Source organism: Sus scrofa, chromosome 1 (assembly GCF_000003025.6).
Source record: "Sus scrofa isolate TJ Tabasco breed Duroc chromosome 1, Sscrofa11.1, whole genome shotgun sequence".
In the NCBI taxonomy this organism is placed as follows: domain Eukaryota; kingdom Metazoa; phylum Chordata; class Mammalia; order Artiodactyla; family Suidae; genus Sus; species Sus scrofa.
In genome coordinates this window covers 14,669,189-14,693,008 of record NC_010443.5, presented here as the reverse complement: position 1 = coordinate 14,693,008, position 23,820 = coordinate 14,669,189, and the positions used below count along the sequence as shown (strand labels likewise).

At 44.4% G+C, this 23,820-nt stretch overlaps 1 protein-coding gene across 5 annotated transcripts in view; it reads left to right on the top strand.

The window, feature by feature from the left end:
• Window positions 1-23,820, top strand: part of CCDC170 (coiled-coil domain containing 170) — a 101,599-nt gene that overhangs the window by 58,043 nt on the left and 19,736 nt on the right. For 3 of the 5 annotated variants that reach the window (XM_021086697.1, XM_005659135.3, XM_013992484.2), the window contains exons 6-9: window positions 1,614-1,931; window positions 8,553-8,753; window positions 14,550-14,723; window positions 18,292-18,534. In XM_021086697.1, the coding sequence (XP_020942356.1) occupies window positions 1,614-1,931; window positions 8,553-8,753; window positions 14,550-14,723; window positions 18,292-18,534 (936 nt within the window). The remainder of the gene's footprint in view (window positions 1-1,613; window positions 1,932-8,552; window positions 8,754-14,549; window positions 14,724-18,291; window positions 18,535-23,820) is intronic. The other 2 variants (XM_005659136.3, XM_005659137.3) reach the window with 2 other exon arrangements.

Below are 23,820 nucleotides of genomic sequence, written 5' to 3'. Positions count from 1 at the left end.
GTTTTGTTTTGTTTTTAATGAATTTTAAAGATATCCTTTTTGTGCCTCTTTAGACCATTCTAGATATGGTCAATAGAAGTAGGTACACTGGTGATTTCATCTATGCCCTATATTACTTTTACAAACCCAATCATGCATATCCTATGCTCTAAAATTATTCTTCTCAGTACTTTATCTCCCTCTACTTTTTTTTAAAGCTATTTTTTTAATTTTAGTTTTAATTTTTAATTTTTAATTTATTTATTTTTTGTCTTTTTGCCTTTTCTAGGGCCGCTTCCGCGGCACATGGAGATTCCCAGGCTAGGGGTCTAATCGGAGCCGTAGCCACCGGCCTACACCAGAGCCACAGCAACGCGGGATCCGAGCCGCGTCTGTGACCTACACCACAGCTCAGGGCAACGCCGGATCCTTAACCCACTGAGCAAGGGCAGGGATTGAACCCGCAACCTCATGGTTCCTAGTCGGATTCGTTAACCACTGCGCCACGACGGGAACTCCTCCCTCTACTTTTAATCCTTCCACCCAACCAATGGCTATTCCTTTCTATTTCCTTTCTTCGGGTTATATCCATAGTTGTTTTGTCTTTATGAGACAAAGGGATACACAGTCAATGAGTATTGAAAGAAAGACCTTACTCTCCTTTATGCAATGATGTTTTATGATAATTTCATTCTGTTATTTAAAGTAGTTTTAAAAGGAGGCATATTCATTCAAATACATTTTAGTGGCATCTTCATTCAAATACATTTTAGTAATTAGAACCCTGAGGGTTTGTTGCTTGCTCAAAATCAATGTCCATGTGTACCAGACTTGAGAACACATAGCTCTGTGAACATATTTCATATACGGATTGATCACATTTGCTGGTATGTTAGCTAATAGTTTGTTTTTATTAATTCTTTCCAGAGGTTCCTATGGAATAGGCTTATACGTCAGTTTCTCTTTTCTTTTCTAGCCCTAATTTTATATCCCTTCTCTTTTTCTTTTTTTTTTTTTGTCTTTTTGTCTTTTGTTGTTGTTGTTGTTGCTATTTCTTGGGCCGCTGCCGCGGCATATGGAGGTTCCCAGGCTAGGAGTTGAAAGGAGCTGTAGCCACCGGCCTACGCCAGAGCCACAGCAACGCGGGATCCGAGCCGTGTCTGCAACCTACACCACAGCTCACGGCAACGCCGGATCGTAACCCACTGAGCAAGGGCAGGGACCGAACCCGCAACCTCATGGTTCCTAGTCGGATTCGTTAACCACTGCGCCATGACGGGAACTCCCCTTTCTCTTTTTCAAACACGTCAATTTACCTAACACAGCTTTACAATTTAAGAACTCTTTTTTTTTTTTTTGGTTGTGCCCAGGGCATGTGGGAGTTCCCCATCCAGGGGTCAAACCCATGCTATAGCAGTGACCTGAGCCACAGCAGTGACAATGCCAGATCCATATCCACTAGGCCACCAGGGAACTCCTACAATTTAATAACTTCATGAGGAGAGAATTGAAATGGGAGTGCATTTAACCCTAACTCCTTAAAGTCATGAGTGAGCCAGGTAAATGAGAAGCAAAAGCAGGCACCCCTCATTGGCTGCTAATGCTATTGTCTTCACTTTCTGAAATTATTTTAGGACTTGCTCACTGCTGTAGAGGCAAAAGAAGCCCTTGAAAAGGAAGTTAAGATCCTCCAAGAAAGGCTGCTTGCTGGCCAGCGGGTCTGGGATGCCTCAAAGCAGGAGCTGAGCCTCTTGAAGAAAAGCTCCTTGGAGTTGGAAAAGAGTTGCAAGGCCAGTCTGGATGCAGCCGCAGCCTCACAGAGCCAGTATTCCTCTTTTAGGGAGAAAATTGCAGCCCACCTGAGGGGTGGCTCCGGCCCACTTAAACCCACGGAGGACGCCATATTGGAGAGGATTCGAGAAATGGGCAGCCAGGAAGAGAGCGGGAAACAGGTGAGTGGGTGATGGCTGCTTACAAGCTTCTTAAGGGCAGCCAACGCTTCATTTAGTGGCTAGTCACTGAGTTAGTTAAAGGTCGCATTTAAACATGGTTGTATTGGAGTTCCCGTTGTGGCTCAGGGATAGTGAATCCAACTAGTATCCATGAAGACGTGGGTTTGATCCCTGGCCCCAATCTGTGGATTAAAGATCCCGCGCTGTGAGCTGTGGTGTAGGTGGCAGATGCAGCTTGGATCTGGCATTGCTGTGGCTGTGGTGTAGGGCGGCAGCTGCAGCTCCGACTCAAACCCTAGCCTGGGAACTTCCTTATGCCGCAGGTACAGCCCTAAAAAGACATAAAATAAATAAATTAGCATGGTTGTACTACTTTCGATTGGATATTAGAGTTCTGAGGCCTGACAGCGCACTCCGAGGCGGATTCTGGAGTCAGGGCTACCCACGCTGAAGCCTCTCTTCCTTGCACACTCACTCGCTCCAGATGTGGCCTTGGGCAGGTTCCCGAGATGATGGCCTCGGAGATTTTGTTTCCTCGCCTGCTGTACAGGGACAGCCCAGGGTCCACAGCCCTTATCCGAAACCCTCGGGGCCTGCTGTGGTTTCAAAGTGAGACTTTCTCAGGGTTTAGGAAGGTAAAAGAATACCCAGAAAGGTGATGAGGAAGCGCTCTTACACACTCCTGGGGCCAGGGATGTGGGGGGTGGTGGTGGTGGGGGGGCACTACCATCAACCACATTCATCTTCTGCCGCAAAAGCTGTGAGCAGCTCTGCTGCGGGGGCTCCAGCCAGACTAGGAAATAGCCTTGGTCACTTTAGGTCAGGGTTTGTTGCCAAATCCTGTCAGGTCAAGCTTTGCCAGCAAATGAGTTTTGGAAAAAGAAACATCAGCCTTGAGATCCTTTTGGATTTTGAAATTGCAGATAAGAGTTCCTGGGCCTGTAACAGTATCTGACTTGTAAGGTTATTGTTTGCTACAAGCATTCAATGAAAAAAGCTGTCAGGAGGTCCTTAACGTACTATCTGGCAAATAAATAGCAGCAATAAACATGAACTTTTGCCGCCCTGGCTGGTCCTCCTGGCTCTCCTCCTCCCTCCTTCTTTCCTTTTTCCTATGGCATTGGTACCTGGAACCCATCTTTCAGGGGACCTCTTGCACAAATGGATTTAAATGTGGTTTAAATCACACATATTATTGAAGCTCGCTTAATTTTGTTATCTTATTTACAGTATTAATAACTCATTTTCTTAAAGCTTTGCTCAGCCAAGTCACCTTCAGCCAGCTCAGACTCTGTTGAAATCATCATCAGAGCCAGATGATTGAGGTTCACATTAATGATGTTTTAAGGTACATAATATCTGAATTCTACGTATAATTTTATCATGAACTCTCTCTTCTGTTGAGGTCGTTCTTTGCTCAAAAGGGGACATGCTCGCCCCCAACTTTCAGTGTTCCTAAAACACTCCGAGTGCTCACCAACTCAGAGTTCAGGGTTGCATCTGTAAGTGTATCCTTTAATGATACAATATATTTAATTCCCTTTAAAAACTCTGACAAACTCACCGGTGCTCTGGGAGCTGCCCTCGAGACGGCTTTGGGCAGGTGCAGGGTGGTCCGTAGATGCACCGCGTTCTCGGCTGGATCACGTGTGGGTCTCTGAGATGACCAGGGTTACCTCGGGATTCTCCAGGACACGTGTGGGCACTGGATTGGGGAAGGCCGTTATTTACAGGACGGAGAACAAGTTCATGGAGTGATTTACCTCACATAGTAAGAGAGGTACTTCAGTCGCTAATGGGTCTTCGCCATTTCCTTTGACTACTTCCCTTTTCTACTTTTCCAAATGTCTCCCTGAAACGATTTTAACTCCAGCATGTAAAACGTGGCAGGAAATTGTCAGCATGATGTATATGTTTATTTTCTGAAGCAACGTGATGTACATTGGTTAAGCTGGATATGCCTTCCCCCTCGCCCCATAAAAATGAGAACGATTCAAAGTCTTTTGAGTGCCTTTGTCCGCCTTTCCTACCCTGTAATTTTTTCCAATAGCTGCTCTCACTATTTAAAAGCCTGAAATCAAGCATATAGCTGGCATCTTGTGTGACTCATCTTCATGTAAAATCAGGAGAAAATGGATTTCATATATTGTTTTAAAAGTGTTTCTGAAGAATGGGAGCTTTACTCATTTGATGACTCTGTTTGTTGAGGAGGCTGCCTCCCCTGCCAGCTGCTGCAGAGAAACACACAGGCAACAGTTGAGTAAAACCCTGTGCCCTGGGCCTGGCAAACTCTCCACTTTACAGTGGCTCTGACTCCCTGAGCATCGCTTTTCTTGTTTGCCTGTTTGCTATTTATTGTCACTCTCCTGTGTTTGCAATTCTCAGTAGAAACTCAGGACACCACCCACACCTTTTTAGTAAGTCCTTTTTACTTGTTCCTTGCTTTTCTGATGACAGCAAAATGTCATTTTCTTTTTAAATGCTTTGCTCGGATCTGAGAGTGGGGTGTCTCAGCTCTTGACATTTTGGGCTGGATAATGCTTTGCTGGGATGGCCACTCATTGCAGGGGGATCAGCAGCATCTCTGGCTTCTACCCACGGGACACCAACAGCCACTAGATACTCTTCTCCCCGATTCGTGACAATCAGAGATGTCTCTAGACATTGTCGAGGGTCCCTGGGAGGTGAAATTGTGCCCAGTTGAAAACCACTCTCTTAGCGGAATGCTTGTCAGGTTCCCAGGAATTCTAAATGAGTGTTTTGATGTTATGACGCCTTGAATTTCAAGACACTCGTAGTGGGTGCTTTTGACATAATGATTTCTTGTACAATGACAGAAATCTGTGACATTTTCTGACTTCAGTTTAGAATTTTGAGGCAAAGTATTGTTTATTTTTATTGATTTTTTATTTTTATTTTTTTTTACTTTTAGCTTTAGTTTCCTAGCTGGCTAATCACCTGATTGAGAATTGACCTGTACAGAGAAGACAGGACCATGAGTGATTTCCATGCCATTTCCTTATTTCTAGACCAATTAGTACAAACTCACGAACATTCATCTGGACAGCTCTTCTGTTCTGCTTTAGAGCACACACAGGCTGTCTTTCCTCCACTGGAGTTTTTTTTTTTTTTTTTTTTAGTCTGGTGTGGGAGCTGTGGGGACTCAACCTGATGCCATAAAGGATCAGAAATGTTTCCACAGCCCCTTCACCCCCATCTGATCCCATCATTCTGCTGTGTTCTTAGTCTTCCGACATCCTAAACCCACCACTTGCCCAGAAGCTTCAAGACTTTCACTGACATTTGATTGCCCAGCATTACGTCACAGAGTTACTCCTGGCTACGAGGACATCTGGGAAGTGCACCCGCAGAGATTTTAGCTCTCCCAGCCCCTATAGTGTATGAATTTCCTCAGATGGCCTTGACAAAGTACCACTACCTGTCTGGCTTAAACAACAGAAATTTATTGTCTCACAATTCTGGAGGCTTGAAGTTCAAAGTCAAGGTGTTTGTGAGCAGGGTTGGTGTCTTCTTTGAGTGCTGTGAAAGAACATCTGTTTCATGCTTCTAGGAACCTCAGGCTTTTCTCGGCTTATCGATCACGTTCTCTGTGTCTTCACATAATTTTCCTTCTGTTCGTGTGTTTCTCTGTTCACATTTCCTTTCGATAAGGACACCAGTCATATTGGATTAGGGCCCAGGAGTTCCCGTCGTGGCGTAGTGGTTAACGAATCTGACTAGGAACCATGAGGTTGTGGGTTCGGTCCCTGCCCTTGCTCATTGGGTTAAGGATCCGGCGTTGCCGTGAGCTGTGGTGTAGGTTGCAGACGCGGCTCAGATCCTGCGTTGCTGTGTCTCTGGCATAGGCTGGCAGCTACAGCTCCGATTGGACCCCTTGCCTGGGAATCTCCATATGCCGCGGGAGCGGCCCAAAAAATGGCAAAAAGACAAAAAAAAAAAAAATAAAATAAAATAAAATAAAGGACCATCTGATTCTGATGTCCCTGTCGCAGAGTCTGGGCCACATCAGATGTCTGCTTCTTCTTCCAGGGTCATTATCACTCCCGGGGTCTAGTTACTGCCGTTGCCTGGGGTCTTTACTGAGCCATTTCCATGGAAGACTTCGGTCTCCTCCGGAAAGGTCTGCAGCGTGCTGACCATGGCTAAGTGACACACAGTTTTCCATCTCTCCAGCTGAGATTCTCTGCGTCTGTTTCCTCTTTGGCTTTATTCTTTGCCAGGTCAACTGTGGGATCGGGGAAGGGTTGAAGGATCTTCAGGTAGGAAGACTTACTTTGGACTTGGGGTTCAAAGTGAAATCATGTTTCTAGTTGCACAGAAACACGTGCCATCCCGTTTACAACATGGTGTCATGAGGCAGCTCCCCACAGACAGCATCCTGAGGATGTTGTTTGATAGCCCTTGTTTTGTAGGTTACTTTGTACGTCATACTTACTGCATTTCTTTCGTTCAGATCAGATCTACTACTATTAAGTACTAAGGATAGGAAATGTGAAATGAGAGTTCTTAGCGCCTCATGGTCTATAAAGCAATTTAAAATTTCCATAGGAAATATAATTCCTGAGGTATGGTGCCAAGCAGCTTGCCATCAAATATCTGATTTCAAGTGCCCACAAGGGTATAGAATTAATTGCATTATAGGCTTGGGACCTTGAGAGCCTTAAAACTCGCAATGAGAGGGTTTAGAGAATAAGGAGTGTAGCCTTTCTGATTGTGGCCACTCAGTCCACCCCATAACATTCTTAACAAATGATTAGCGAACTTCTAGCCGCCTCCAGGGACTGGGAATCCACTACAAGAAAATGCTTGAAATACGAGGTTAAAGCAGCACCGCAAAATTACATACATAATATCTTAAATATATTTTAGCAATGCATAAAAATAAATGATTTTAATGGGTTAAAGGTGTTGCCTCTGGCTGGTGGCATCATGGGGATTAGGTTTTGCTTATTTACACTTTTTTTTTTTTTGTCTTTAATGAATCTTTTACAAGGAGGATGCCTTACTTTGTGATTATGGGGACTGGGGAGATTCCTCCTTACACTGAAATACAGTTCTTTGATTTATACCCATTGGTCCTCAACTTGAACTCTGAGGGCAACTCAGAACAAATCCTACTGATCTTCCATATACTAGCCTTTTGAAGACAGCTTGAATGTCTTCCTGCCTTTATGTTTGGTAGTTTATAGATAGGCAGCCAGAAGGTTTTTTTTTTTTTAAGCCTGAATCTGTAAAAGATATTTTAATTTCTTTGACAATGGTACTGTCATGTAAATATCTATTACATTACCCCTTTCTTTTTCCAAAACAAACCATCAACACCAAACAAATTTATGACCTCAGACTTGGTGGTTTAATTGAATTCAACATTTTCTGAAAGCTGGTTTTGGCAGAATCAATTTGAATACCCGAGGTGTTTGGTAAATTTAAGCTCTTGGTTTAAGGGAAGGTCGGGACAAAGAAAGGAAGAGGAAAGAATGGATGCATTGGGCGAGGTACAGGGTTGTGGTGAGTTTGGGGTCCTTTAATGGAGAAACAGTGATTTTATGCTCTAGAAGAGGAGGTGGAAATGAAATCCCCCTGCCTCATACTCTGATATTCACCCTGTTTAGAGTCACTATATTAAAGCAATTTTGACCTTTCAAAAGTTAAAACGATGACTATGCAGCAGAGATGGAGTACCACCAAAAGTAACGCATAAGTAGCCAATACTCAATAGAAAGTTTTTAAAAGCTTGAAAAAAATCTTTCTGCACTTGGATTCCCGATTACATTTTAAGATTACCTATCAAGATTAACACACTGTCTCATATTGCAACAGAACAAAGGGTGGGGGAAAAATGTATACGTGTAAGAATAACTTGATCCCCATGCTGTACAGCGGGGAAAAAAAAAAAGTAAAAAAAAAAAAGAGATTAACACACTGTGTAATCTTTTTTTTTTTTTTTTTTTTTTTTTTGTCTTTTTGCCATTTCTTGGGCCGCTCCTGCGGCATATGGAGGTTCCCAGACTGGGGGTCTAACCGGAGCTGTAGCCACCAGCCTACACCAGAGCCACAGCAATGTGGGATCCGAGCCGCGTCTGCAACCTACATCACAGCTCACAGCAATGCCAGATCCTTTAACCCACTGAGCAAGACCAGGGAGCGAACCCACAACCTCATGGTTCCTAGTCGGATTCGTTAACCACTGCGCATCTTAATCTGCTGTATGTGGTCGAGGAGTTCCTCTGGAACATGGTTATAGGTTTTCAAAGTACTTTCTGTCTGAATTCTTCTTCCAACTAAGCTTTGAAACTCCTAAATTCATAGTAGTTTTAGGGGTAAGTAAATGTTACCCGTAAATGCTGATCGAGGAACCTGTTTCAGGAATTGTATAAACATTAAAAACACCAAGTAAAAATATTTTATTAGATGATGAATGTAGATTTGTTTCCAGCATAGGCAAATCCAGCTATCAGTTACCTGTTTTTAATTTAATTTTTACCGAGAATCTGGAAGTTGGTGATATAAATAGTCGTGCTGCATGGGCTGAGCCCTAGATGTTAACACTTTGGTGCATCTAAAACAAGGCTTATCCTTGTTCTGTTTCTTTGTTTCCAGATGGTCACTCAGCTTGAAGCCCAAATCTCTGAGCTTGTTGAACAGTTGGGAAACGAGTCTGGGTTTCACCAGAAAGCTCTGCAGAGAGCCCAGAAAGCAGAAAACAAGTTGGAGACCCTTCAGGGTCAGCTGACCCACCTGGAGGGAGAGCTGGTTTCTGGAGATGTTTTGCGAGACACCTTGCATGTTGAGAAGCAAAAAGTAATAACCTGAGGGCGTGTTCATGGGCAGACACATCTATTGCAGTATCAAATTTTACCTGTGAAGATTTTGAATTTTATAGTACTTTGATAGATTGGTTAAGTTCAGAGTCATGACTAAATTTCAAGGAATGATGGGTATTGTCATGGGGTTTCTTCCTGTTGTTTGGAGCTTCCGAGATTCAAAAAAATTTTTTAAAAATATAGTTCAGAGTGCCAGATTTTATTTTAATTAATTAATTTATAGGGCCACACCTGTGGCATATGGAAGTTCCCAGACTAGGGGTCGAATCAGAGCTGCAGCTGCCTGGCCTACACCGCAGCCACAGCAACGTGGGGTCCTTAAACCCACTGAGCAGGGCCAGGTATTGAACCTACATCCTCGTGGAGACTAGTCAGGTTTTTAACCCGCTGAGCCACCACGGGAACTCCCACGTGATTCAAATGAATTCACTTCAATTCAATAGCTATTGATTGGACGTCTATTATATATGCGACTCTGAAGGTGTGGAGGGGTAAGATATGAATAGCCTACAATTCTTTTTTTTTTTTTTTTGTCTTTTTGTCTTTTTTGTTGTTGTTGTTGTTGTTGTTGTTGTTGTTGCTATTTCTTGGGCCGCTCCCGCGGCATATGGAGTTTCCCAGGCTAGGGGTTGAATCAGAGCTGTAGCCACCGGCCTACGCCAGAGCCACAGCAACGCGGGATCCGAGCCGCGTCTGCAACCTACACCACAGCTCACGGCAACGCCGGATCGTTAACCCACTGAGCAAGGGCAGGGACCGAACCCGCAACCTCATGGTTGCTAGTCGGATTCGTTAACCACTGCGCCACGACGGGAACTCCAGCCTACATTTCTTGATCATAAAAGGCGCATAATTTAATAGAGGGGACAGACATGCAAATAATTTGCTGCACTATAATGGGATAAGTGAGAACACATGTTTTGATCCATAGCGTGCTGCAGGAGCCCAGTGAAGAGGGCGAGAGGTTCTGGAGGAGGCGAGGGTTTTACAGGGCACGAGATGATCAAGTTCATCTTGGAAGGATTACTAGGATTTTAGTGGAGACGAAGAGCAGAGACTGTAGGGGCAAGAGGTTAACCAAAAGCAGGGAAGGTCGTAAGTGCCCAGCGTGTTCTGAGAGCGCAGAGTAGCTCGTCCTGTGTGGCAGGAGCGTGGCATTCGTGGTGGGGCTATGGCAGGAGAAGAGACTGAAACGGCTTGGATTCTGAATATTGAATACTCTTTATTCTGTCGACTATGACTGTCATAAGTGATTTTTTTTTTTTTTGGTCTTTTCGTTTTTTTGCCTTTTCTAAGGCCGCTCCCGCAGCATGTGGAGGTTCCCAGGCTAGGGGTCAAATTGGAGCTGTAGCCGCCTGCCTACACCACAGCCACAGCAACACCAGATCCGAGCTGCGTCTGCGACCTACACCACAGCTCATGGCAATGCCAGATCCCTAACCCACTGAGCAAGGCCAGGGATGGAACCCGCAACCTCATGGTTCCCAGTTGGATTCGTTAACCACTGAGCCATGGCAGGAACTCCTAATAAGTGATTTCTGAATATCACCGTATTTTAGAAAAGTCACAGCACTGTGGAGCTGAGATTGCGGTGTGGAGAGACTCAGAAATGATAACCCTGTCGGAGAGAAGGAGAGAAGAGTGAGAAGAGAAGGGTCCCCACTTAGAGTCTGACCCCAGAAGACCACCAGTGACCTCCAAGAGGCAGTTTTAGCAGGGGGGTAGAGAAGAGAATCCAGTTTGCCTCGGGCTGAGGGGCGACTCACTAGGGACAGGCTAGAGATTTAGATGACTGTGGCGTCTGATGACCAAGGAAAAGAGAGGCATGAAGCGGAAGCTGTGCCAAACAGGATCAAAGAAAGGTTTTATTGGACAGAGTGGCAGGATACATGTTTGTGGGTCGTGGGAGTCAGTAGGGAGGAAGAGAAAGGCTCATGAGCATGGGTGCAGAATTTGGCAGGAAAAGCTCTGTTAGGTGGAAAAATCTGTGCTCCAGACACTCATTCATTTTCATTCTCTGTACTTAACAACGTTGAGGGGCCATCATGCTTGTGTTGAGGGTTGGATATGCAGAGATGCATGCTCCAATTTCGTGGCTGAGGCAGGCACATCAGGACACGTGAGGACAGTTGGTGCTATGAACAGAGATAGGTGTAAAATTCAGTGGGAATTCAGAGAGAGGAGTTCTTTCCTACTTCTGTGCATGAGGGAATGAGCCATGTTTATACAAGAGGTAGCATTTGAGAGAGACCTTAAAGGACAAGCAGGAGCTTGCCAGGTAGAGGAGCTGGGGAGGGAATTTGAGGGGAGGGGACAGCCGGAAGGATGGAGGAGTGGAGGGTGACACGGAGGCTGGGATGTGGTGCTTGGGGAGGCAGAGGCACAGGGCAGCTCTGGAGGTGGGTAGGAAACAACCCGGGTAGAGCAGGCTAATCACACGAGGCTTTATCCTACAGCTAAAGGAAAGTCCTAGAAGGGTTTGGACAAAAAGAAAGTCTTCTCTGAGGGCAGAGTGGCTCTGTGCGTCGAGAAGCTAGAGGAGGGAGCCCGTTGGGGAATTCTTAGAAGAGTTTGGGTCAGAAGCCAGGACGGGTCTAGAAGGTAGTGGTTTTGTGAATGGAGATAGGGGTTAGATTTGAGACATGTGGGAGGGCGAAGAGAGTTTCCCTAACAGGTGTCTGAAAAGGGCATGTGAAATTTTGAGTAGGAAAGGAATTATTGCACCTGAGTGTGATATTTTAGATTGGAAAAAAAAAAAAAAATCTGACAGCTGGAATCTGCCCCCAGATGTTCCGTGAACATGTGGCACTAAACATATTCAAAACCCAAACAATTCCTCTCCTCAAATTTGTCCCTCTCCTGCCTCTCCCGAGAGGAGCTTTCAGTTGCCCAAGCCAAAATCCTGAGCATCGTCTTCAGTAGTTCCCTCTTTCAAATCGATTCCGAGGCACTCTAACTCTGTCTCTTTAATGATGTTTCAGTATCCCCTCCCCCACCTCTGATATAGTGCTTTGGTCTGGAGCATTTCGATAATTTGCATGGGCTGCCAAAGCAACCTGCTAGCCCATCTCCCCCCTGCTCCCAGAGGGGTCTTAATAAAATGCAAGTCTAAGCTTATCTTCCTCGATCTTAAAACTGGTCAAGGGCTCTGTATGGCCCTCGGGATCAGGTGGTGATTCCTTCTTGTCCTGCTTGAGTCTCCTGGGACCGGGCTACTTCCTAACTCCAGGTTCCTCTAGCTAATGTTACCTTTAGCCTCTCCAGCGAGTGGTAGCAAAGTGGGAAACTTCCCCAGGGTGCTGGTAGGGTGGGCCGTCTGTGGTCACCGGGTCCAAAGGCATCCGTGTCCAAATTTGTGAAAAACAGGCACGTGGCCAAAGAAAAGAGGGGCCCGTTTGGCAACCTGGACTACACATGGCTGTTCTCTCTTAGAAAATGTTCCTCTCACCTTCCCCTGGGAATGGCTGTCCCTTCAAGATGCAGGTCCAGTGACCCTTCCTCTGGAAGGCTGTCCTCTGAGGCTTAGTTCTTCATGCAGCATGGACCTAGCTCTGTCATGGCACTAATTACCCTTACTGTAGCCATGTTTTTTTCCTTCATTCCCCCATCCTTCCTTCCTACCTCTCTTCCTCCCTTCTTTATTTTTTTAAATTAAAGGGTAGTTATTTTACAATGTTGTTGCATCCATGTTTTAATTCCTCTTTTCCAATCAACCCCAAACTTCTCGAGGCCAGGGGAATTTTTTTTTTTCTGGATTTCTCCAGGGCTTAGAGCAAGAATCAATAAATATTTTTTAAATAACAGAAGAAACATAGCAAAGCCAAGACCTCTAGGTAGATTGCTGCCTCTTCTCTCCTTTATGATGAAGACTCATTAATTTTAATTGAAGTTACACCCAAATAGCTCTCAGTTGGGAAAGCATGTCATGTAAACTCATTCTGTCCATGCTGAATCTTCCACAGATAATCGCCTATAAAATGCATGTCCTAGTTAGGATAGTAGGTATGTACGACTGAAAAGCAAAATTATACAGTTTAAATGTAAATACAAGTAACAGGTTTACACAACACAGAATAGAGTATATTCATGCCAAACCGCGATTCAGATGAATAAAATGTACAGAAATCCTTTAAGCAACTGTCACTTTCGGAGGCTCAGCCAAGATCTGGAGAAGGCAGTTCCTCTCTGGGCTCTTGGCTGGATCCTGTCTCAATCCCCTTTGGGCCGTAGGTCCTCACCTGCTAAGTGGATGCGTCACACGTAGAAATAGAAAAAGAGGCTTTTGCATCTTCCCAGGAAAGGTACCAACTCGATTTTATTTAAAATACAAACAATAGCAGTTATTTCACACTCATTTGCCTAGATGAGACATGAAACATTCCACGAGGAGGCCTGACCCCTCATGAAGAAGCGACAAACTGATGGCTCAGAGACAAGAGCAGCCTGTGTGTGGTCCGGTCGCCCAATACCGTAGCGGTGATTGTGATGGCTGTGACTTATACAGGAGAGATTAAGTTTTCTGCCTGCTCTTTAACAAAATTGGAAAATATACACTTACAAGTAATTTCAGCCTCATGAATGAAATAGGTCGTTCTGGGCTTTAAGCTGGCCTACTTCAGCCATCAGGAAATGATACTCATTTCAACATATAATTGCCTGAAAATGCCAAGTGGATAAGGAGTGATTGCCATGAGAAGAAAACTTCAAAGATAGAACCCCAATCATGAAATTATGATAGAGGAAGATCACTGATTGATTGACTCATGCATCGAGCCCTCAGGGAGCCTTAATATCTGGCATGACCAGAGAAGTCACAAAAATCAAGTGGAGGATTCTAGAGTAGTTTTGTAACTTTCCCCTGTTAAACTATGGACCTTGACTTCTCTGACACACCTTTATTTTATTTTATTTTTTTATTTGTCTTTTGTCTTTTTAGCGCTGTACCCACAGCATATGGAGGTTCCCAGGCTAGGGGTCCAATCAGAGCTGTAGCCACTGGCCTACACCACAGCCACAGCAATGCCAGATCTGAGCCAAACCTGCCACCTACACCACAGCTCAGGGCAATGCTGGATCCTTAACCCACTGAGCAAGGCCAGGGATCAAACCTGAAACCTCATGATTCCTAGTCGCGTTCATTTCTGCTGCATCATGATGGGAACTCCAGATACAGCTTTATTTTAGAATGTTGTTCCTTTAACTTTGATATATTAAAAACTCTTACAAATACTTTCTAAAGCATTTTACCTTAAACTAAACCCTCCCCCACCCCCTAAAAAATGTTGTCCAAGTATGTTTGTAAGGAGGGCTCTGATTTTGGAGTGATTTGTGGGACCCAAGAAGAGTAAAGTGGCAGTTGCTTAAGTCATCAGTTCCCACCTTTGAGGCCAGGACCCACGTAGGTGAGTAGAACCTCACTTAGGAAGGCAAGTGGATAGTCGGAGCCCAGGAGCTGGGAGGGTCATGGTAGGAGCAGCAGGTAGTCAAAGCAGAGAAATGCAGAGGTAGTTAGCATGCAGGGTTAAGAAGAATGTATGATAGACTTACCATCAAGGTCACTGGCAGGAGGGCCAAGACAGGATGGACCGGGAGCAGGACATGGGGCTGGCAGGGTAGTTCAGGAATTCATCACCTGACCCTGGAGTCGGGGCCCAGGCTCTGTACTGGGTTTAATGGGAGCTACCTGTAAGCTTGGGGAGAAGAGCAGGAAACTGTGAGATCACTGGTTAACTCCCTTCTTGAGTCCCATTTTCATTTTTGTTCTTGGGTTTAGTATCTTCAGTTCCTGGATCAGCTTTCGGAGAAAATGAAGTTGGATCGGATGGCTGCCGAACTTGGCTTCGACATGCGTCTGGAGGTAGTTTTAGCCCGTACGGAGCAACTGGTCCGCCTGGAGAGCAACGCAGTCATTGAACACAAGACAATCGCCCACAATTTACAGAGAAAGGTAGGGGATGCTGCCGGTCTTGAGAAAAGGAATTTCTTTTTGTTGTTGTTGTTGTTGTTGCTGTTGCTATTTCTTGGGCTGCTCCCGCGGCATATGGAGGTTCCCAGGCTAGGGGTTGAATCGGAGCTGTAGCCACCGGCCTACGCCGGAGCCACAGCAACGCGGGATCCGAGCCGCGTCTGCAACCTACACCACAGCTCACGGCAACGCCGGATCGTTAACCCACTGAGCAAGGGCAGGGACCGAACCCACAACCTCATGGTTCCTAGTCGGATTCGTTAACCACTGTGCCACGACGGGAACTCCGAGAAAAGGAATTTCTGAGAAACTTACTCATTGAAAAAAATGTACCCGACCGGATTTACCAAGGTGACTAGGAAACAGATTATCCAAATCTGCATTTAGAATCTGCGTCTCTATTACAAGTGTATCATCTAAGGTTATGTTTGGTTGTGAGTCACAGAGGCCCAGAGTTATAGTGGCTTAAACAAGTAGAACTGGCTGTTTGGGTTTGTTCTTTTTTTTTTTTTTTTTTTTTTTTTTCCTGCACATACATTTTTGGAGGTAAGCAGCTTAGGGGGACTGTGGCAGCTCCGCTCTATCAAGTTCACAAGGACTCAGGCTCATTTCAGCTCATTAATTTCCCCTCCCTAGGGTGGCCCTTATCTTCGTAGTTCACCGTGGTGCCTAGAACGATTGTATTTGTGTGCTGGGCAGCAGGTGAAAAAAGAAAGGGATGAAACAGAGAGATGCAAAAGCACATAAGGGAGCTGGCTTTGAAAGGAGGCTCCCAGAGTTTTCTTTGTGAACTTGTGTTTGGATCCCACGGGCCCCACATGTTGACGGCTAAACCGAGCAGCCAGGGAGGCTGGAAACGGCAGCCTTTACTCTGGGGAGCTGTTTGCCTCACTAAAAAGTCTACTGTTTCTATGCCTGTGGGAGAAGAGGAAGCTAGGGGTCATCTAGCCGTCTCGCCTTTATATAAGCTCTCTTGCACTAGAAAGTAAAGAGCTACTTTCCTCCCCCTCAAAGGAGGAGTAAGAAACAGTTTAAACTACAGAAATGAATGAATGGATGGAAAGAATAAAAACATGATTATTAGTTATATAATTATTGGCATCGGGGAAAGAAAAAGGCAAACCCAGATGTGTCCTTAGAAGAGTTCTTAGGAGAAAATTCTGTGGTGGAATTATAGGGTACAGGCTGTTGAATGAGTCGCATCTGGGTTCTCAATATGGCTCCACCAAGCTGTGTGACATTGCGCAAATTATATGCCTCTCTGTGGTGTTGCCTTGTATGTAAGATGAGGATGGTACCTACCTCGTGAGGTGGTTAATTTTTAATAAATAGCATTTTTGAACTCTTGGTTCATAGAAGATGCTCTCCTCATGTTTGACGTCTTTGCCATTTACTGTAACTTTAGGAATATTTTATAAAAGAAAGCAGACAGCTCCTATTGCCATCAGAGAGCTATAATTCTTTCCGAAGTTCTCCTCAGATAATTGATTTTTCCCCTCGATATCCAACACTGTTCCTTTTTCCTTCCTTCCTTCCTTCCTTCCTTCCTTCCTTCCTTCCTTCCTTCCTTTCTTTCACTTTTTAGGGCCACACCTAAGGCATATGGGAGTTCCCAGGGTAGGGGTTGCAGTGGAGCTACAGCTGCCGGCCTACACCACAGCCACAGCGATGCAGGATCTGAGTTGTGTCTACAACCTACACCACAGCTTATGGTAACACTGGATCTTTAACCCACTGAATGAGGCCAGGGATCAAACCTGCATCCTCGTGGATACTAGTTGGATTTGTTTCTGCTAAGCCGCAACAGGAACTCCCCTTTCCTTCTTAACTATTGTATAATTATGACAATGACCAGTGTATAGAACCTACCAGGCTAAAGTTGCAGTAGAGTGGAATCTGACATGAAGAAGCTCAGGAAAGGGAGTTTAGAGAAATACTAAAAGGGCCTTGTTAAAAAAAGCATGCGAACACGGACAGTGCTGCCACTTTAGGCAGATACTTGAGCCTGCGTTTCAGTAAATCCTTTATACCTCGGAACTCTTTACTAATGCAGAGTATAAATTAGGGAAAATGTGCTGATTTCAGCACTAACATTCTATAATTCTACATGATTTTGGTTCCCAATGTTTGTAACTGATGAAAGAGCTTCCTGTCACTTGTGACATGGGGAAGCCTGGGAGGATTTTTTTTTTTTTCTCCTTGCAGTGTCTGTAATCTTTTTCTAAAAACTTTGTCAAGTTTGCCTGTCAGATCCTGCTGTATAGCACTGGGAACTGTATCTGGTCGCTTCTGATGGAAGATGATGGAGAATAATGTGAGAAAAAGAATGTATATATGTATGTGAGACTGGGCCACTTTGCTGTACAGTAGAAAATTGACAAAACACTGTAAACCAGCTATCATGGAAAAAAAATCATTAAAAAAAAATAAAAGCAGTGTTGAGGTGTTCCCGCTGTTGTACAATGCGTTAATGGTCCAGCCTGTCTCTGTGCTGGCACCAGTTTGATGCCCAGCCCGGAAACTTCCATATGCCGTGGGCACAGCAAAAAAAGAAAGAAAGGAAAGAGAGAGAGAGGTTTGCCTGTCAATGATCAGTGCTGTTTGCAGACCACGTTCAGCTTGGTTTGTGGATGGGGTAGGTCCAGCGTATAAAAAAAGACACCAGTGAACTAACACCTTCTTGGAGGCCCTTCTTTTTCCAAGATTTTCCATGTATAAACAAAGGTTTCCTCATCTCCTTCACATTGCTTCCTTTAAAAATATACCACGGAGTTCCCGTCATGGCTCAGTGGTTAACGAATCCGACTAGGCACCATGAGGTTGAGGGTTCGATCCCTGACCTTGCTCAGTGGGTTAAGGATCCGGCATTGCCGTGAGCTGTGGTGTAGGTCGCAGACGTGTCTCGGATCCCGAGTTGCTGTGGCTCTGGTGTAGGCCGGTGGCTACAGCTTCGATTTGACCCCTAGCCTAGGAATCTCCATATGCCGCAGAAGCGGCCCTAGAAAAGGCAAAAAGACAAAACAAAAACAAAAACAAAAAAGTATACCACCTCACGTGTTTGGTATGACTCAACCTGGTTCTCAGGGCTTGAAATTAGTCTGGGTTTTTGGTCCTAATTTGCACTTTATCTTCTTTCAGAAAAGACCAGCACAAGTATAGTTGCCATGGGGTGTTGGAGAGGATTTTGTCTGTCTTATTACATTCTGCTCTTGACAAGGCCATTTTAGTAGTTTTAAAAGTAATTTTGCATTTTTATTATGATGCACATAATGTAGGAAAGAATCAGGCCCTGAAAGCCTACTCCTTTGCACATTTTCTGTGGCTCTTTTGTCTCATATTTTTCAGCTACCGAATTAATTCTTGGAAGAATAAAGATAAAAAAAAAAAGGCAATCAGGAAAAAGGATCCAATAACCTTTTTTGATGGCTTACAAATGAGTCTTATTGAAGTGTAGATAAAGATCACGCATCTGAGTCATTCGCTTATATTTACTGACTGTTCAATGATGATTATTATTTTTTTTTAAAAAACCCTGTTTATATCCAACCAGCTAAAGACTCAGAAAGAAAGACTGGAGAGCAAGGAGCTGCACGTGAACCTCCTCCGGCAGAAAATAGCCCAGCTGGAGGAGGAGAGGCAGATGCGATCGGCCCTGACTGTGGAGCGGGACGAGGCCAAGGTCACCATCAGGAAGTTGCAGAAACAGGTGGAGAGGCTGCAGAAGGAGCTCAGCCTGTGTCGACAAATGAATACTGAGCTCAAAGCCAAACTGGCCGACACCAATGAGCTTAAGGCAAGTGCTCAGCTCTGTTTCCTTGTTGCCGTTTCCATAGATGTTTACACGAAAGAGTGACAGCTTTAGAAGGGATACACCAGAGAAAAAAGCAGAAAACTTCCTCTGATTTTCTCGAGTTGTGAGAAAAACGCAAAAATCACATAAATCGGCACAGTGGATCAATTTCGTGTCTCTTTATATTGAAGCTTTAGTTGCTGGGTGAAAAGTCAGTCAGAGCAGTGGTGTGACATACAGAAAAAAAAAACAAACATTTCTTCAAAGCAGGGGTGGCGATGATATTAGGGATCATGTAGGGATTTTCCTACAGGAATTTGCTTAGAGAAAAATGAGCACAGGGAGTTCCCGTTGTGGCTCAGTGGGTAAGGACCCGGCTAGTATCCACGAGGATGCAGTTCAATCCCTGGCCTCCATCAGTGGTTAAAGGATCCTTTGTCGCCATGGCTGTGGTGTAGGCCGTGTAGTTCCTATTTGACCCCTAGCTTGGGAACTTCCGTATGCCGTTGGTGCGGCCCTGAAAAAAAATTGTTCGCTGAGAAGAGTCAGTTGGCAAACAGGTGTGTTTTGCTGTGGGATGTGTTACTCGGGGCAGTGAAGGGGCAGACAGGTTGGGGTGATGCGCTTCCTGTATTAGAGGTGTTCGGCTTCTAAGGGCTACCGAGAAGAATGACATTAAAACTGGGGATTTAATAAAAATGTTTAAATGTCAACAACAACAAAAAAACAATGTCACGTATGCTCATCACTGGCAATAACTTCACACACACGCACACGCACGTAAATACAGACAACAGCGATGGCCTTGCTCTCTGCAGACGGGCACTCTGAAATGCACTTTTGGAATGTTCCTGAATCTGGAGACAGACCACTGGGGACAGGAATGTGGAGTGAGGCCAGCACTTGAACCTGTGTAGCAGGACAATATTTTAGGGCATATTTCTCACTCTGTTTTCCTCGTTTCCCCCTGAAGCCCTTCTGGCATCAGCACGAGGCTACCAAATTGAGGCTTATTTCCCGGGAGCAGGGGAGGGCAGACTTGGCCCAGGGGAGGGAACATATTTGAATGTAAAGGAGGGGGGAAGGCAGGGGAGCCTCTGAAGGGGTGCTGTGGGTGGGGAAATATCAGAGGTAAGTATCCTGGATCCCCCCGACCCCTCCACCCCCCGCAGTCCATGAGAGTGAACATTGGGGGTGTGTCTATTTGGTTGGGGGCCAGTCCTTGACGTCAGCACAGGTGCTCCCACCCTGTCTGGAAAGGGGCTGCAGGAGGTGCTGGGGCTGATTGCACCCATTCCCTGGAGCCTGAAGTTCCATTTGCGCTCGTGGGGGACACGGAAGGTAGATGGAGATGGGTGCTGGAGAGCTCACTGTGGAGCCGGTGGGGGGTGGCCCCGCCATCAGAGGCTTGGAGCAGATCCCCTAAACGTGCTCCTGGCTAAGTGTAGTGAGAGGAGCAGCAGGAAGCCTGGGAAAGGACAACCCCTGGGCCAGAAGTGGTGTTGGGGTGAGAGGAGCTGCACTTCCTGTAGCAGGAAGCAGAAGTGGGAAGAGGGCGGAAGCAGGAAAGCAGGTGGTGGAAACCCAGGGCTGTGTCTGGAGACCCTGTTTCCTTTTGGTTTCGGTGACATTGGCTTTAGGTTTGCATCATTTTTGGCCCAGATTATCTTAATCATTTTCAAGGGGTCTTTCCATTTGACTTTTTCACAAACAAGCCTGATTCTCATAATGAAATCTTTGCTCTCGCAGTGATGTGATTATGCAGCGCGTGGGTCCAGTCACAGTGGCTGGCTTACAAATTCCCAATTCCAGCCTCAGTGGTGTGAAGCAACCTTTTTAAGTGTGGGGTACACACTTCTGGTGTGTACACAATTCTTCTAGATGGTACGGGACAGGGTATTATATGATGTTCAATCCTGAAGTGAAGAATGGGTTCCCATTAATTTTTCTTTCAATTCTTTCACCATCAAGAAGAAAATCTTATTTAGAGATTACTATGTCCTTATGCCTCTAGAACACTTGCTGGGCTATGTTTTAAACAAAGAATAGGGAGTTTCCATTGTAGTTCACCAGTATCCATGAGGTTGCAGGTTCGATCCCTGGCCCCGCTCAGTGCGTTAAGGATATGGTGTTGCCATGAGCTGTGGTGTAGTCTCAGATGTGGCTCGGATCCTGCGTAGACTGGGAACTGCAGCTCTGATTTGACCCTTAGCCTGGGAACTTCCATATGCTGTGAGTGTGGCCCTAAAAAGACAAAGCAAAACAAAACAACAACAACAAAACCCTGTAAGAATAAGCCTTAAGCTCAGTGCTGAGTAGCAGCAGTAGAACCTACTAATACTGTTTTTTTTTTTTTTCATTATACAGTGTTTGTTTTATAATGTTATCTTCCATTTGTGGCACATTTTATAAAGTCGTATAAAATTCCCTTTAAAATAATTTTTTTTAAGTTATAAAGGTGGTTGAGTTAAAGGAGAAAATGGGTCATATGGGTGATCTGTGCATATGTAAATATTGTGGAGGCGGAATGGGAATAACTGAGATATAGGCAGATTGAAAACAGAATGCAAATGGTGATTAAATGCAATAAGCAGGTGAATGGAAGCTCTGACTGGCTGCTGCTAGCACCATGACTTCTGGGAGTCAGGGAGCTGTGGGAGAAGAAATTGGGCAGAGGACAGGGGCCAGATCACACAGGACCTTGCGTGCCGTGCTGGGCTTTTGCTCTGGGACCTGGGGAACCACTGGTGAATTTCAAGAAGATGAGTGAAATTGTCAGGAAAGAGACTAAAAAGAGAAAGAGAGATAAGAAGAGCAAAAGGACTCCAGAATAAAGCTGCGATCAATAGCATCAGGTGTGGCAGTAAGATGAAGACTGAAGGGCTGTTTTGCTACACTTGGCTTTGGGACATCTGTGGCTCAAGCATGTATAGCAGTAGATCATGGTGGTTGAGTGAGGCTCTAACAAAAGTCAAATATCAGTAGGCTGAAGAAGGAAGGAGAAGTGGAAACAAAGATGGTGGCCTCCTCTTCTGGAATGCTCGGATGAAAAGGGGAAGAGAGACAGGAAAGTAAATAAAGTTGGCTCGTGTGTTTACTTTGTTGTCCTATTTTGCATAAAGAGATCCACACACTTCTCTGTATTCTTCCTTTCCCCAGACTCAGTAAACCACTAATCTACTTTCTGTCTCTTTGTGTTTGCCCATTCAGGACATTTCATTGAAATGGAATAATATAAAATGTGGCTTTTTGCTTCTGCTTCTTCATGTACCATATTTTGAAAGTTCACCCAAGTTGTGATCAGTACTTTATTCCTATATTAGGCTTCTCCAGAGAAACAGAAGTAACTGATTGTGTATATATATACAAATGGAGATTTATTTTAAGGAATCGATCCACATGATTGTGGAGCCTGGAAGGTTCAAAATCTGGACTGGAGACCCAGGAAGAGCCAATATTGTAGTTCAAGTCTAAAGGCTGTCTGCTGGTAGAGTTCTGTCTTGCTTAGGGAAAGGTCTTTTGTTCTATTCAGGCATTCAACTGATTGGATTAAGCCCACCTACATTAAAGAAGAACAGTCTGCTTTATTCAAAATCCACTAATTTAAATGTTAATCTTATGCCAAAACACCCTCACAGGAAATTCGTTATAATGTTTGACCAAATATCTGGGCACTGTGACCCAGCCAAGCTGACACTACAGTTAATCATCCCAGTTCTTTTTAATGGCTGAGTAATATTCCCTTGTATAGATATACCACATTTTATTCATCTCTTTAATATTTGATGGACATTTGTATTGTTTCCATGTTTTTTGTTTATTATGAATAAGGCTGCTACAAACATTTGTGTGCGGTTTTTTGTATGCATTTCTATGTATGTTGCAAAACATGGTTGAAGACTTTGATTCCTAGTTTACCCAAGTCTTCCTCTTTAAGACCCATGTAGTAAATTTCCCCTGGAATTCTAGACTAGGAAAAAGCAGACCTTTCCAGATGCACTATTACATTTTAATTGGGCTTGCAAATGTAAGTACTGTAGAAATCTCTTTTTGAAAGAAAAATACTCTTTCCTAAATTTCCCCTCTCTGTTGAGTCAAAATAATTTTATTATAACATTGCTTCATATATACAAACTTAATACTGTATAGAAGTTTCCTAATCCTATTCCATTTTTACCATTATAAAGTCCAAAACAAGTTAGAAATCAAAACAAAGTATAAAAATAGGAGTTCCCGTTGTGGCTCAGTGGCTTACGAACCCAACATAGTGTCTGTGAGGATGTGGGTTTGATTCCTGGCCTCACTCACTGGGTTAAGGTCCAGCATTGCTGCAAGCTGTGGTGTAGGTCACAGATGCTGCTCAGATCTGGTGTTGCCATGGCTGTGCTGTTGGCTGGCAGCTACAGCTCTGATCTGACCCCTAGCCTGGGAACTTCTGTATGCCAGAGGTATGGCCATTAAAAAAAAGTATAAAAAATTAAAAATTTAGCAATATTAATTTGATATACTAGATTTTATTTCACCAAATCACCATTAATAAGAATGTGTAGTACCGATTGCTTGTGGTATAGGCTTTTTTGAGTTTGGCACACCTATAGTTTATGTTGTCTAAGGACAGAGCTATTATTCTACCATGTATTTTATTTTGCTACTGCAGATAGGTATACCATGACTTAGTTTGGCCTCCCTTTGCACAAACACATTATTTATGTATTAACTCTACCTTTGCTCTTTCCTCATTAACCTGGGATGATTAAAGTTGTGCTACTGATTGACACAAGCATAGCCTTACACACAAATGCAAATGCAGATGCTGAAACTGTGTGGCAGAACTCCAGTTCTTTGCATAACTCATATTACGCCAGTTGCTTTATAGCCAGCATTGGTTATGAATGGATTGAAACACACTGTAATAACAGTGGCTTGGTTAGGAGAGACATTTCTTTCTTTTTCTCCAAAAAGAAGCATGGACAGAGACATTCCGTGTTTTGTAGGATAGCTCCATGGTCATCCCTGGTTCTGGCTTATTCTCTCTTTCTGCTTCACCCTCCTAGCAATAACTTTCCTCCTCAGTGCCACCTCTTAGTGCAAGCTTGCTGCTGGGGCTCTGGCCTCATTCCAGTCACCAGGTAGAAGGAAATGTGGAAGGACACCTGTCTGCCCCTTTCCAGGAACCATCCAACACTTCTTCCAACTAGTCTTCATTGGCTAGAACTTAATCCATTTAAGTGGTGACTTAGATGAAGTCAGCCTGAGAAATGGGTCTTTATTCTGGCAGTGATAGCGACA